Source organism: Hylaeus volcanicus, chromosome 7 (assembly GCF_026283585.1).
Source record: "Hylaeus volcanicus isolate JK05 chromosome 7, UHH_iyHylVolc1.0_haploid, whole genome shotgun sequence".
NCBI lineage: Eukaryota > Metazoa > Arthropoda > Insecta > Hymenoptera > Colletidae > Hylaeus > Hylaeus volcanicus.
Genome location: NC_071982.1, coordinates 13,309,403 through 13,322,933, shown reverse-complemented (window position 1 = coordinate 13,322,933; position 13,531 = coordinate 13,309,403). Strand labels below are relative to the sequence as shown.

The window sequence follows — 13,531 nt, the reverse complement described above, 5'->3', positions numbered from 1 at the left end:
GTATATAAGGTAATTACAGCATATCCCGGCCGGTCTGCCCAGTGTTTTAAGGTATGGGCTATTATAATACCAAAGTATTGAACAAGTGGTGTAAGACAAAGAGTTAATGGACAATGAGATAATATGGCAGAAAAGCGGTTCTTCCTGTAAGGAAAAGTGCATTAAATTATGCAGTGTATTCTTAAATTGGTCGACGATTATATAGTGGGTAGCAAAGAATAACATATACATATACATATAAGGTAATTACAGCATAAATATACCTTCGCAATAACAACATCTATTCTTGTTAGAAGCAGGTTTTAGTTATGAGTGAGACTGTATGGGAGTCCAGGTGAGCCGAATCAATCTGCATCGGGTCGCAAACGCTTGGAAATCTCTCATTGCGTCTCCTCGAAGCTGACAGCTTATCCCTCGGTGGGAGCACCCTTCTCTCGCTCTCTACGCCTCGCCCTCTGTTTTCCATCGTCGCGTAGGTGTAAGCACACGCTGGTGGATGTGCGCCATATTGACTGCATCGACGTTTCCGGCTTCCTCTCATCTCGTTTGCAGAGCCAGTATCAGTAATTCCGGTATTCTCTCTGAATTAACAGAGCCGGCTCTGTAGGGTTACCGGGGGGTATGTACAGGCACCGGAAACGGTCGACGATCAAAGGACACCCGAATCGGCATTAGCGGTAACTCGAGCAAATCACTCTGTTTTCGAACAGCAATGACGCGATCTCGTCATCCAAATTAATTAGATTTACCTTCGAAACTTCAACTGTAAAGAGAGACAGTCAGTCAGATAGATTGTCTCCACAGCAACAAATTTAAGTTCATTGATTAATTTTTTTTTTTTTAAATATTGGGTACTCGAAGAAGTTCGTGGCGTTTCTCATCATTTGTATGATTTCATTGCATCATTCTGTGATTAGTCGACCACAGTGTGATGCATCTTTGACGTCAAAATTTTGATGGAGCATTTCGTCTGTAAAAACCACAAATTTTATTCAGAAGCCTGCATTCTCGTCTTTTTCGAGTACCCATTATTTCTTCATGTAGAATCAGAGCTAGGCTCGCATAACTCATGGAAATGCCGACTTCGGATCGCCTAAGTATACATTTTTAGGTCGAAGAATAAATCTCCAGCTGGCACGTGGTACGCGATTATCGAACACGATGACGCGATACCTTCGGCTCTTTCTTGTTTCACTCCTGCCTTTGTAAAAATAAATTTCTGGTGTAACCTCACGGCCAAAAACGAAGGATGATTATTCATCCGCAAAAATAACACCGTCATGACGTCATTTCGGTCAAAATTCCAAATTCCCGGTTTCATTACGTCAAAGGCATGCTCCTCCATCAGCAACCTAAAAGTATACCCCTAAATGTCATTCGTCGGAATAAGAACATAGGTTACGGCAAATAGTCTCATAAACTAGTGATTCTCTATAGGAAAATGGATATAGCATACTCCTAGGAGGACCCTCGTTAGCCCACTCTGTCGTGAAAGAGAACGTCAGGTACTTTTGGTTCTTCAAGTCGAAGAAGACCGTCGAGTATGGCAGTGGGAACTGTGGAGGACCACTTCCAGAGAGCAATCCTGTAGAACCTTGCGAGGGGTGTCCTTCTAAGTGTCTAGCGAAGAAAACAAAGAAGAAGACGACCGATTCGCGAAAGGATTCGTCGAAAAGCGAGGAGAAGCTCGACAACTGCGTGGAAGAGAAACCGGTAAAGGTGAAGTTGACCTGGTGGGAACAAATCTTCGGACCTGACCCAAAGAGATTCTGGCCAGATCCTTGCACCTGTCGCGTGGCTCTCAGACAGAGAAAGAAAGAACGAGCACGGGATCCGAGACTGATGGACCCGAGGTACAAGGAAACAGCTGGTGATGTCTTCATGTACACGGAAAATTTGAAGCCTCGCAGTCGTCCCTGTTTGGAACCACAACCGAAACCACCGCCAGCGTTCAAGGTACCCAAGGCTGTGCTGTTCAGGATGATGGACGAGGGTGGCGAGATGGTGAGGCGTAATTTTGAAGCTTACAGAGACGAAGAAATATCATAGAGAAATATTGTATAGTAGATTTATGAGTTGGACGCCAGTTTGCATGCTAGAGGAAATTGTACTATGTAATATTCGCTTATTATATATATATATCTGTGACTTTGTCCTGCAGGGTCCACTTAGTAACGTCGTCATAGAGCAGAAAACGGACGAAAATCTTAAGATTTCATCTCACAAGTACAGAATTCCATACGAAGAAATGAGACCGCCAGAGAGAAGAAGGAGAGTATTTACTTGTCACGAAGGAATTCGATCGGAGGACGTCATCAGACCAGTCAGCGTAGAACTCAACACCTCCAGAGCACCCCTAATTAATCATCAACTCCACATGCAGCAAGGAGTACAAAACAATTGTAATAAACCTCCCGAAAAAATTGAAAAAGCTCCGGTCGTGGGGAACAATATTCCAGAACAAGGTTCTCAAAAACGTTCTAGAATAGAACAGCTCAAACTGCTCATTCAGCAGAGGGAGACCTTGCAATGTATTGCCTTGAACGACTTCGGTGAAAGTAAAGCGACCTGTTAGTGCATAAAATCTACATATTTCTAATACAAACTCCTGTAATGTTTCTCAAATTGTTAGTGTATACAGGAAATATAAGTTGTATATCATCTCTGTATAATATAAAAAAATAAATAAATAAATAAGTATACATGTCGAATTCAGTATCCTACTCCTTTTCGAAGTCGGTTAAAAAACAGAGAGAAAAAGACTGAACTAATCAATAGTATCTACAAATAAAAAGACTGAACTAATCAATAGTATCTACAAATAAAAAGACTCTTCAAACTAATCGATAGTATCTACAAATACTAAGTAATTCAAATTTCCCGCGGGAAACTGGTGTCGCTGCCTAGCGGGGGCGTCCCGAACTATTTTCGGAGTATGATCAGCGCCTCTATCGGGAAAACGCTCAAGTTTGTCGTGAAATCGTTCCTATTTTCGACGTTAGATGGCGCAATTGGGATTTTGCTACAAACTTGACCTCTTTCCTCAGAGATGGCGCCACCGTTAGCTTGTGGCGCCATCTGACGGCAGCAGCAGCGAACTATTTTGCTAAAAGCTTGAGCGTTTGTCTAAGAGATGGCGCCACCGTTAGCTTGTGGCGCCATCTGACGGTAGCAGCAGCGAACTATTTTGCTAAAAGCTTGAGCGTTTGCCTAAGAGATGGCGCCACCAAGCATATATGGCGCCATCTAGCGGCAGCATAAGCAAACTATTTTACTACAGACTCAGGCTCTTTCCCGAGAGATGGCGCCACCACTTTGTCGTAGCGCCATCTAGCGACAGTAGAAGTGAACTATTCTGCCACAAACTTGGGCTCTTTTCTAAGAGATGGCGCCACTGTTTCCTGGTTTATGTCTAGGGAAATCTGAAATTTAGTTCGACCTATTGGCCGCGAGATGGCGATACCGTTTTAGGGTCCATGAATGGGCTATTGGGCATCGTATGAATTTGATTATATGACTGATATGAATATTCGTTTTATTTAACATAATCCTACATTTTTAAACAATTCTTTATATTCTATTAGAAATGTTTAACTTCGAAAATAAATAAAACCCACGGAGCATTCGATAGACACAAATATATTGAATAAAACAAAGCTGTATAGGCACTACTATTCATGAACAATTACAGAAAAACTTGTTAATTGTATTTGAAAGTTTATTGTGCATGCTAGTTTATGTGTTATCATTTTGTTAATGTTTGTTTAGACAGTATTAAATTTTCTGTTGACGAAATTATTGGCTATTCTATATTTCCAAGTTACATTTTTACAAATTATACATCTTACAGTTCTTATAGGTATGATAATAACGACGGTAGTGTGATTTATTTTGTATATTTATTTATACAATAATCATTATAATAAATTATATATATAATATATATTTATATTATGCGTGTGTAGTGATAATATATATTGCATAGAAATAATGTTTGACACGATTTTGGCGAATAGATTGGCTAAATTATGCCCTGTGACTCACACAATTAATTGCAACTGATACTCACCACACTCTTGCTATCTTTTTGATTAAAATCACCACCGAGCCTCTATATTTTAAGTTTGGGCTTTGCTTTCTTCCACTCGTAGGTAAGAGTGTGTGCTTTATTAAGAAGTAGCAAACTTTCATTTAAATGTTATCGATAAACAGATATCATAAATCATTAACCTAAAATCAGCAGAGAACATTCTGTCGGAGGACATCGGCGAATATAGGTTAAATCATATATATTTTTTACATGACAAATGATTTTCTCACAGGCAATTTGAATGTTTTACATTTCGAAATTTTCTTACTTAAAATTACGAACAAACATTTTGCTACTTATTAATATACACAACTCTTAGTTCGTCCTAATATTATTATACTTCTTAATAACCTTATCTAGAAGAACGTCTGTCTCACATTTAATTATTTAGTACAATAATCATAAAGTATATAATAAGTAAAACTCTTAAGCCCGTGGCAATAGTTCTATACATATACACTGATTTTTTTTTTTCCTTTTAGTGAGTTGAAATACCTAAACAACAGTTTTACTTTAACAGACACACAGTCACACTTAGTGTCATTGAGCTGATCTTATTACATCTAATTGGTTTTTCAAACTAACTATTTCGTTACATTTATAACATTAACAGAAATATCTGTGAGCAAAGTGAATTTACTATGATATGAGCTATCTGTGTAAAACACAGGCAGCTGTTAAAAAATTCTGTAAACGTGACCAAAAGCACTCTGTCTGCTTGTGTATCGCGTTAGCGACATAAAAGGAGAAATCTATTTTCATGTACAAAAATGAGTTACACGTTTACATGCTCGAATGCCACCCTTTGAACTATTACTGGGTTTGAATATAAGTGTCGGTACTCTTAAATCTATACAATATCAGAAAAAAAGTTTTTACGATGATTCAGGACAGAAATTTCACAATCGCTATAAATACGAGAAAATCCAAAAATTTCCGGGACGTTTTTTTTGTTTTAATTTTTTGGCACTATGTAATATTTTACGATATACATTAAGACGCATTATAAATAATTTAACAAAGTCACAAAGGATTTTGTAACGTTTCCGATAATTCAATATTGGTTGCTAATGATTTTTAAAATTATATCTATGATACATTCTGAATTTGTGTGTTATATACATGTGATTTCAATAATGTAACAGTATCTAAGTATCTAACCGAAAACTATACTCAAAAGAAGTATATCCTTAAAGAATAAATATCGAAACAATAACAAGTTAAAGATCTTACATGTAGATAAAAATATTCTATATATGTATATATATTTGTATAAATTTAAACGTAGATGCGACGTGACCCCACATTAGAATGATAAATAGCACTATATTACATGTTACGCATGCAAAACGGAAATAGAACGTTATAAAGTAGGAATTGTGGTATCTTATTTAACTACTTGAGAAAACTGACGCTTGAACGCTTATTTGGCAACAATTGTAGTTCACCTAGACATTTCTCCCTTTATGTCTCGGAGCCAAATCTAAATGTTGCGTATAATATAGTTGAATGGCGAGATGCGTAAAATTTATAAAGAAATAGGCACAGTACAAAAACAAAAAAGTAAACATAATCACAGCTGAGTTGGCAGGCAGGTGGGCAAACGCAGGTGTACCGGACAAGACTCGACGTTGATGTGCTCCATCGCTTTTTACATGATTTTTGTTACTTGGTCGATATTATTTCAATAGCCTGCTAAGCCCGTTTCATTGACAGATTGACTCTTAAACGTAATCATTTGTTCCAGGACTCGTTAAAGGTTCCTGAGCCTACGGTAATTAAAGTACCGAGATTAAAGTATTAAACAATGTATTGAAATTATATGAAATTATTGGGTTGTCCGGAAAGTTCATGCCTATTTTTAAGACAAATTCAAAGGCATATTTGAATTTTGATGTATATTTGAGCCGTTTATTTTGAAAGTGGCCTAACTCCATTCTTAATAAGAAAACGCATATTATTCACTTAACAATTGCCACTATTTTAATAGGAACTATAAATTTAACACCCTTAGATACACTCAAGCAGTATGACTCATTAGTATCCTATACGTATATTTTTAAATTCATTGAAACGCAAACCCTTAAATATCTCGATTTGAAGATAAATGGAGTTAGGCCATTTTCAAAATAAACGGCTCATTTATTGAATTATATATGTACCATTTTGTTCCACACCTTTCCACCTCTTAAAGAATGTACACATTTTATTTATTTTCAGCCATTCCGATACATTCAGACCTGTATCGCCTACTAAAAATCGGCATGGAGTTTCCAGACAGCCCAATATATGAAACATTATATAAAACTCTGTAAATAAGAAGCACAATTTTATTTATTAGAAGCTGCTGCAAATAGAGCAATTACCTCTTCTCCAACTGTAGCAGTGGGGAGTGGAAACCTATTTTTCTCCAGACTGAACTGATCTTCCGTGGTTTTCCTATACACAGGATTATCGAAATTCATACTCGTGACGTTACGATGAAGATAATGCCTGTAACATAATACTGCTCCTAATGCAAGGAGTAACAGCCCTAAGGATGCCACGCCTATCACTATACCAGCTACTAAACCAGCATCCGCCGACTCGGTCGTGAGACTATCTTTTCCATCCCCATCTGTGGAGTGTGATGGGTCTAAACAAAAAAATACCGTTTCGTAAGACAAAATAAACGATTATGCATGCAGAGTCCAAACAGAGTTCAAACAGAATGCGAGTAACCTTCAATATTTCTGAAAATATGAAGCGCACAAAAGTATTAGGTCGTCCCATAGGTTCGTACCGAAGACTGTGTCGAAATATAATAAAAAACCACAGAAATTTTCTAGTAACGGTAAGTTCGTGCACGGTATAATGACTATGTGAGAGAGGTGAGAAAATATTGAGAAATGAGACAGATGATCTTTTCTTGTGACACTTAAGAGTATGTTTCGCATATTAATTTGAGAAATAAAAGTATAAATGGCACGAACTTTTAGGACGACCTAATAGAACTCTTGCATGTCGTGATCTGGTTATTTATGTTACGTGACCTACATTATTGCCATTGCAAACGTATGTACATATATATGCACTGATTAATTTTTTAATATTCGCATGAGCCACAGGAAGCATAAAAATAGAATATTTAAAAAAATATTGGTGACGTTAAGAGATGTTGTTAGCTAAAGTTGAAGTGTTTTAGAGGTCCTGGAAAAGGTTGGTGATCTTGAAATATTCTTGATACCTCTATGTAAGTCGAAACATGCCTTAAAACTTGGTCTAATAATAATTCGTCTTGATATCGTTTGAAAATATTCAGATTTCGCGTTTGATGTGTCCAAGCTGCGTATGTACAAGTCAAAGCCAAACGTTTACGACCCATAAATAAACGGAACATATGTAACTGTAATAATAATCGTGCAAATAAACTTACTGATAGTCGTGGTAGTAACGTTGACGGTTTCAAGTCTCTTGAACGGTTTACTAATTTCTTGCGTTGTGGGTGCTACTGTTGTAGTTACTGGAATATCCCATATTCATGCAACAACGATGCGAAATAATATAATAAATAAGAAAGGTCGTAAACATAACACATTGTAGCAATGTGTGTTACATAGATAACGTTCGATGCAAACTAGTAACGAAACAAGAAATATGAAACGGAAATAAAATTCGAAGTAAAATCTTAAACATGCCTCGTTTTACATTTCTCACGAACGTATACCGTAAGCATTAATTTTTATTGTAAAGTCATGCAGTATCGCGTTCGTTTTCACGTCATTCCTTCGATTACCGTCAAGACGTGCATAATAAACCAATGCATGTGACTCGTTTAAAAATACTAAATACTAATGCTTAAATTTAACTTACCCTTTTCAACGCACATTAAACCATCAGGTAACAGTGTTAGGCCATCCGGACAAGCACAACTAATAAGCGGGGATTTCGTGTTAATTACTGGCGCGGGTAAGCACAAGTGACTACAGTGGCCATTCACGGCTTGGCATTGGTTCATTCCATCGGGTTGTCTGTACGGATGGTACACGTGGACAACCATAGGATGTTGCAGTGATCGAACAGAAGTGACAGCTTCGACGTCCTTTCCAGTAAATTTATTTGCTTTAAATATCGTTTCCTTGTCCCAGTCGGTCCAATACACGTAATCCTCGAACGTGGTAATACTGTAAGGATGCCTCAATTCGCTGGGCGAGTAAAGAACCGTTCGTCTACCCGAGCCATCGTAATTACACGATCCAATTATGTTCAACTTCGCGTCCACCCAATATATCTTCCTGCCTATTAAATCCAGAGTCAAGCCATTCGGCCATTTCAGGCCGTCCTCGACGATTGCCTGTAAAAGTTCAAAGTAAAATCACCAGAGATCTTAGTTCGCTTAACACGTTGGCTGCCAAGCTAAAACTCGTAAAAATTTCAATAAAGTTAAAATTTTGTCTAGAAACTATTAAAAATCGGATAGCTTAACATCTGTCATGGTATTTAATTTGTTAACGTCGTCAAATTTACGAATCCTGTCCAGATTTATTTTCATTATTGTCTCATCTTTGAAATTAGTTTTATTAGTTCCTTAATGACAAGGCCTGTTACCCATTTCTGAGTGACGTGGCGACCAACGTGTTAATCGTTCAGATGCTTAGTTATTTGTTTGAAATTTATTAATTTACCCTTCGACGGGAGCCGTCCATGCCAGCTCTCTCGATACGAGCTTCGGCGCTCCAATCGGTCCAATACATCCAGCCATCAACCGGATTCAGAGCAATCGCTCTGGGTTCCTGTATACAGTCCCATATAAGGGTCTTTCTCATGTTGCCTTCGAAGTTGGCCAATTCTATAGTATTCTTCCTCGAGTCTGTCCAATAAATATGACTGTATATCCAGTCAACGGCAAGTCCATCCGACGTCGTCAAACCGTCATCGATGACAACAGTGCGCTCGTTGCCTTCGTCAATCGGGGCTCTAAGTAACAAACAATTTTACACATACGTCAAAGAAACAGTCAGAATCAACACAGAAGCTTACACGACCATCGTTTGTCATATTTAATACCAGTAGTATCTATTATAATGATTCTTGGATTTGAGTAACCATATTGATGTACACTTTGTACCGACGCTAGGAATTTTAATAAAATTTCTTCGATATTTGAACAAAATTGAAATAAAGTCTACGTATTGGGTTGTCCGGAAAGTCCATGTCGATTTTTGGTAGGTGGTACAGGTCTGAATATATATCGAAATGGTTGAAAACAAATAACATGTATACATCCTTTAAAAGGTGGAACGGTTGTGAAACAAAATGACACCTATGTAATTCAATAAATACACTTGTTATATATTACATGCCTTTGAATTTTTCTTAGAAATTGCCACGAACTTTCTGGACAACCTAATAGAACGAAATGTTGTGATAGATGAATTCTCACTTGTAGATCTTCTTCTCGATTATGTCGCTCCAGAAGATCATACCCGTGCGGAATACAAAATCCAAGGCTGCAGCCATTTTTGTGTTGTTTACTATTTCCGTCATCTCTTGGCGGTCCAGAGCTACCTTTCTGATGTCGTGCCGTCTGGTAAATAGAAGACTCGCGTGACCTTCTGCTGCTTTGCAACGAGTATGATTCCTAGGGTCTCTGAGATAGCCCCGAGCACAGCTGCATTTGAAGGTACCCTTCTCGTTCAAACAGTATTGGGAACAGCTGCCTGGCTTTAGACATTCGTTTATATCTAAAAGAGGAAGGCCGTCATGATCACACCTCCGTTACAGAAACTGTTACATCGTGTATAAAATAAATGCATCCAATTTCGACTCTCGGTCGTCGACGCTTATTACGATCGATTCGTGTAATTAATATGACCACTGTATCCCAGACACGACGATGCGATAGAATTATAAACAAATAACGATGATATTTGAGACATCTACAGTTGCTTACAGATTTAAATAGAAAATAAACTATTAATGCATCTAATGCATTATGCTATTAATGCACTGATGCAACTAATAATGTTGTCGTTAAGAGACCATTTACAAAGGATCATATTGCAACGTAGGCAAAATATACGAGGATCGTTCAGAAAGTAAGTTTAATGATGTCAGCGGTGGTCTTGGTGAGAAGGTAGAACTACAAAATTTTAGGAACATGTTCCCTCATTTATTTTGATCAGTTTCGTGTGTCGTAGACTCTGGTCGGTCGTTTGTCGCGTGTTTTGTAACATTTTATAATGGCGATTCCGTTAAAATTTGCGTCCAAGTGTGAACCGCGTAGTATAATACGTTTTTTTACCGCTGAAAACTTCACAGCCACAGAAATTTATCGAGAATAATGTTCTGTTTACGGCGATAAATGCGCGAGCCTGAAGATGGTTACGCGTTGGCGAACAGCGTTCCTAAATGGCCGCGAAGAAGTTGCACGATGAAGAGCGCGAAGGACGACCAGCGGACGCAAAGTGGACGAAAGTCATTACGCGTTCGGAATTCGAAAGCTTGTTACTCGTTATACGAAACGTATTGAAAGATGTGTGGCGATTACGTAGAAAAATAAAAAAATTGTCTGATAATTTAAAGAATGACCTTGTTTTTGTGTTTTGATCGCTCTTTCGCAGCGTAATTAGACCGTTAAACTTACTTTCTGAACGACCCTCGTACTAAGCAGAATTTTCTATCGCCGATCGAGGAGACGATTTACAAATGATACTGCAACGTAGCAGGAGTAATTATACCGAAGAATTTGCCCGTAATCGTTGAAAGTGACGATTTACGAGAATCGTGTCGACAATTGGAGCATTATTGGGCGCTTAAGAGTGTTGCCTTACCATCGCACGTTTGATTATCAATTAACTGGTACCCTGCGCCACACTCGCAACGAAAACCGATGGGCAAGTCGATGCATATTTGCGAGCATCCGCCGTTGTTTTTCAAGCATTCGTTTACACCGCAAAGCTCGATCTTTTCGTCCTCCCAACCGAGGCAATCTGGTCTTTTATCGCACACGCTGGAGATGGGGATACAGGAACCCTCCCTGCATTCGAATTGAGTCGCGGGATCACAGACGACCGCTTTCGACGTGCAATTCTTCTCGTCGCTGCCGTCCGAGCATTCCGCTTCGCCGTTGCAATACAAGTGACCTGAGACATTTAAACAATCGCGTTGAATTAGAACCACGCGATGGATACATACGTAAGCTACATTATTTATTCGTTCGATATCACGTTCATCGGGATACCTGGTATGCAAGTACGACGATCCTCGCATTGGAACTCGTCGAGTCTGCACATGACATTGTGACACCGTTCCGGCGACTCGTCTACTCCGTTTGGACAATCCTTCGCGCCATCGCAAACCCAGCTCTGGTGTATACAAGTGACGTCGTTCCCGCAATCGAATTCCGTCTTGCTGCAGTGGCTTGGCCGTTTGGTGCTGGGGGTTTCCTGAACATTTCGCGAGCATTTTACGTCATCGAACTTGGTACCATTGCTAGGTGTAATATTAGGTTGTCCCAAAAGTTACTTCCATTTCATTAATATACAGTTAGCGTGATAAGTATTCGTACAGAAACCAATTCAAGATAAAACTTCATATATTTATTTTATTAATAAATTTCAGGGGAAGAAATAATTAACCGACATTAATAAATTTTAAACTAATGCAGCAATATCAATGCTCCGATGAGATAAAATGTAGGTGATGAAAATACCTACGGAATGAGACCTCGAAAGTCCTCGATCGGATAACGAGGAACGGAGAAAAATCTGGAAAACCGGAAAATACAGCGTTTTTTTTTTCAAAAATTCGTATCTTTGTTACTTTTTAAACTGAAGCGCTGGCCTTTTGGGAACAAGTAGCGATTGATATGTTCTTTATGTGTGCAGAAAGCGGGGATTGTCGGATAGGTGGTTTTCTCACAATCGCAATCTGAATTTTTCAGTACGCTTTTTTCCATCGGGCCTGTATGCGTTATCGTAAGACCAATTTTTGTTTTTAAAAAAGATTTGAATAGTTGGCGTCGAGTACTACAAAACGTATATTCTAGTTTTTCGATAAAATGTGTTGAAGTATGAGAAAAGGGCTTCAGTTTAAAAAATGGCGGAAATATGAATTTTTTGAAAAAACGCTGAATTTTCCGGTTCTCCAGATTTTTCGTCGTTCCTCGTTATCCGATCGAGACGTTCGAGGTCTCATTCTATAGGTATTTTCATCACCTACATTTTATCTCGTTGGAGCATTGATATTGCAGCATTAGTTTAAAATTTATAATCAAAAAACGACAAAAACCATATACCTATTAATTTACGCATCCCCTTTTATGCAGCTGCACAATCGGTTTGCTGTTACTATTTTTGTCAAAAATGCTCTACTGATTGGCCTACATATAAAATAACCGAGTGCAAGTCACGGAAGAAACTTTCGGGACAACCTAGTACTAAAATAATGCTGTTATTTCTGTTTCTCGCTCATCGGGCGGCGCGGTGGTACACGTTATCCGATAGACACGCGAGCGTGAGCCACCGGTGGTACACGCCGGCGTGAAAAAATTGACTACCCCCTTCTAGACACCAATCATCTCCTATCGTTTAGTACCTAATTACGCCTATTGCTCACCTTGCAATCGACCTCGTCGGAGTGGTTCGGACAATCGAACTCGCCGTCGCACCTCCATTGGGAACTTATGCAGTAATTCTCCGAGCAAGTGAACTGCGTTTTCGGGTCGCACGTGACTGGCGCGCAATCCACTTCGTCGCTGCCATCCCCGCAGTCGTCGTCGTTATCGCAAACGTACAATTGCTGGATGCATTTCTTATTCGTGCATGTGAACTGGTCGGATCGACAGGTGTAGTCTAAGAGACACGTTCGAGGAACAGGGAAATAAACAACGCGTTAGCAACAAACCTTGGTGTCAACGCTTTTATTCGCTAACTGCAGCACGATAGACGTACGAAAGGAACTTCGAGACCAGAAATTGGCAAAATTCCTGTGTGGATAACAGTTTCGAATGACCAATGAAGTTGGAAAAAATGTTCGTGTTCGTTGAATAATAAAAACTCGGATTATAGAACGAATTATTGAATGAATTCTAATATAAATTATGCAGCGAATCGTAGAATTATCGAATCGATTATAAAATTATAAAGCGAATTATAAAATTGAATTTGAAACGAATAGTGAAATCATTTACGTCGCGAATAAATGTTCATGTTAGTTGAATAATAAGAACTCGGATTATAGAACGAATTACTGAATGAATTCTAATATAAATTATACAGCGAATCGTAGAATTATCGAATCGATTATCGAGCGATATATAAAATTTAAATATTAAAATGGATAATGAATATATTCACGTCGCGAATAAATGTTCACGTTGGTCGAATAATAATAAGAACTCGGATTATAAAATGAATTATTGAATGAATTCTAATATAAATTATGCAGCGAATCGTAGAA

At 38.5% G+C, this 13,531-nt stretch overlaps 2 protein-coding genes and 1 long non-coding RNA gene across 8 annotated transcripts in view; 2 read left to right on the top strand and 1 right to left on the bottom strand.

Annotated features, from left to right (window-relative positions):
* Positions 1 to 32: 32 nt before the first annotated feature.
* LOC128879398 (uncharacterized) lies at positions 33 to 2,939 on the top strand. Its single transcript, XM_054128492.1, has 3 exons — positions 33 to 1,358; positions 1,438 to 2,004; positions 2,162 to 2,939. The coding sequence occupies exons 1-3, from the start codon at positions 1,281 to 1,283 to the stop codon at positions 2,573 to 2,575; spliced, it is 1,059 nt and encodes a 352-aa protein (XP_053984467.1). The 5' UTR covers positions 33 to 1,280; the 3' UTR covers positions 2,576 to 2,939.
* A 716-nt stretch (positions 2,940 to 3,655) lies between these two features.
* On the top strand, positions 3,656 to 6,570 carry LOC128879631 (uncharacterized). The gene is made up of 3 exons (XR_008457670.1): positions 3,656 to 3,859; positions 5,838 to 5,899; positions 6,432 to 6,570. It is a non-coding gene; the product is annotated as an uncharacterized LOC128879631 (long non-coding RNA).
* LOC128879616 (low-density lipoprotein receptor-like) overlaps positions 3,881 to 13,531 on the bottom strand; it is a 61,688-nt gene continuing 52,037 nt past the window's right edge. For 5 of the 6 annotated variants that reach the window (XM_054128933.1, XM_054128934.1, XM_054128937.1 and 2 more), the window contains 9 exons: positions 12,689 to 12,924; positions 11,313 to 11,517; positions 10,903 to 11,214; positions 9,513 to 9,813; positions 8,755 to 9,046; positions 7,943 to 8,423; positions 7,506 to 7,592; positions 6,457 to 6,725; positions 3,881 to 5,859 (listed from right to left, as the gene is read on the bottom strand). In XM_054128933.1, the coding sequence (XP_053984908.1) occupies positions 5,815 to 5,859; positions 6,457 to 6,725; positions 7,506 to 7,592; positions 7,943 to 8,423; positions 8,755 to 9,046; positions 9,513 to 9,813; positions 10,903 to 11,214; positions 11,313 to 11,517; positions 12,689 to 12,924 (2,228 nt within the window). In that variant the 3' untranslated portion in view covers positions 3,881 to 5,814. The remainder of the gene's footprint in view (positions 5,860 to 6,456; positions 6,726 to 7,505; positions 7,593 to 7,942; positions 8,424 to 8,754; positions 9,047 to 9,512; positions 9,814 to 10,902; positions 11,215 to 11,312; positions 11,518 to 12,688; positions 12,925 to 13,531) is intronic. The other variant, XM_054128935.1, reaches the window with a different exon arrangement.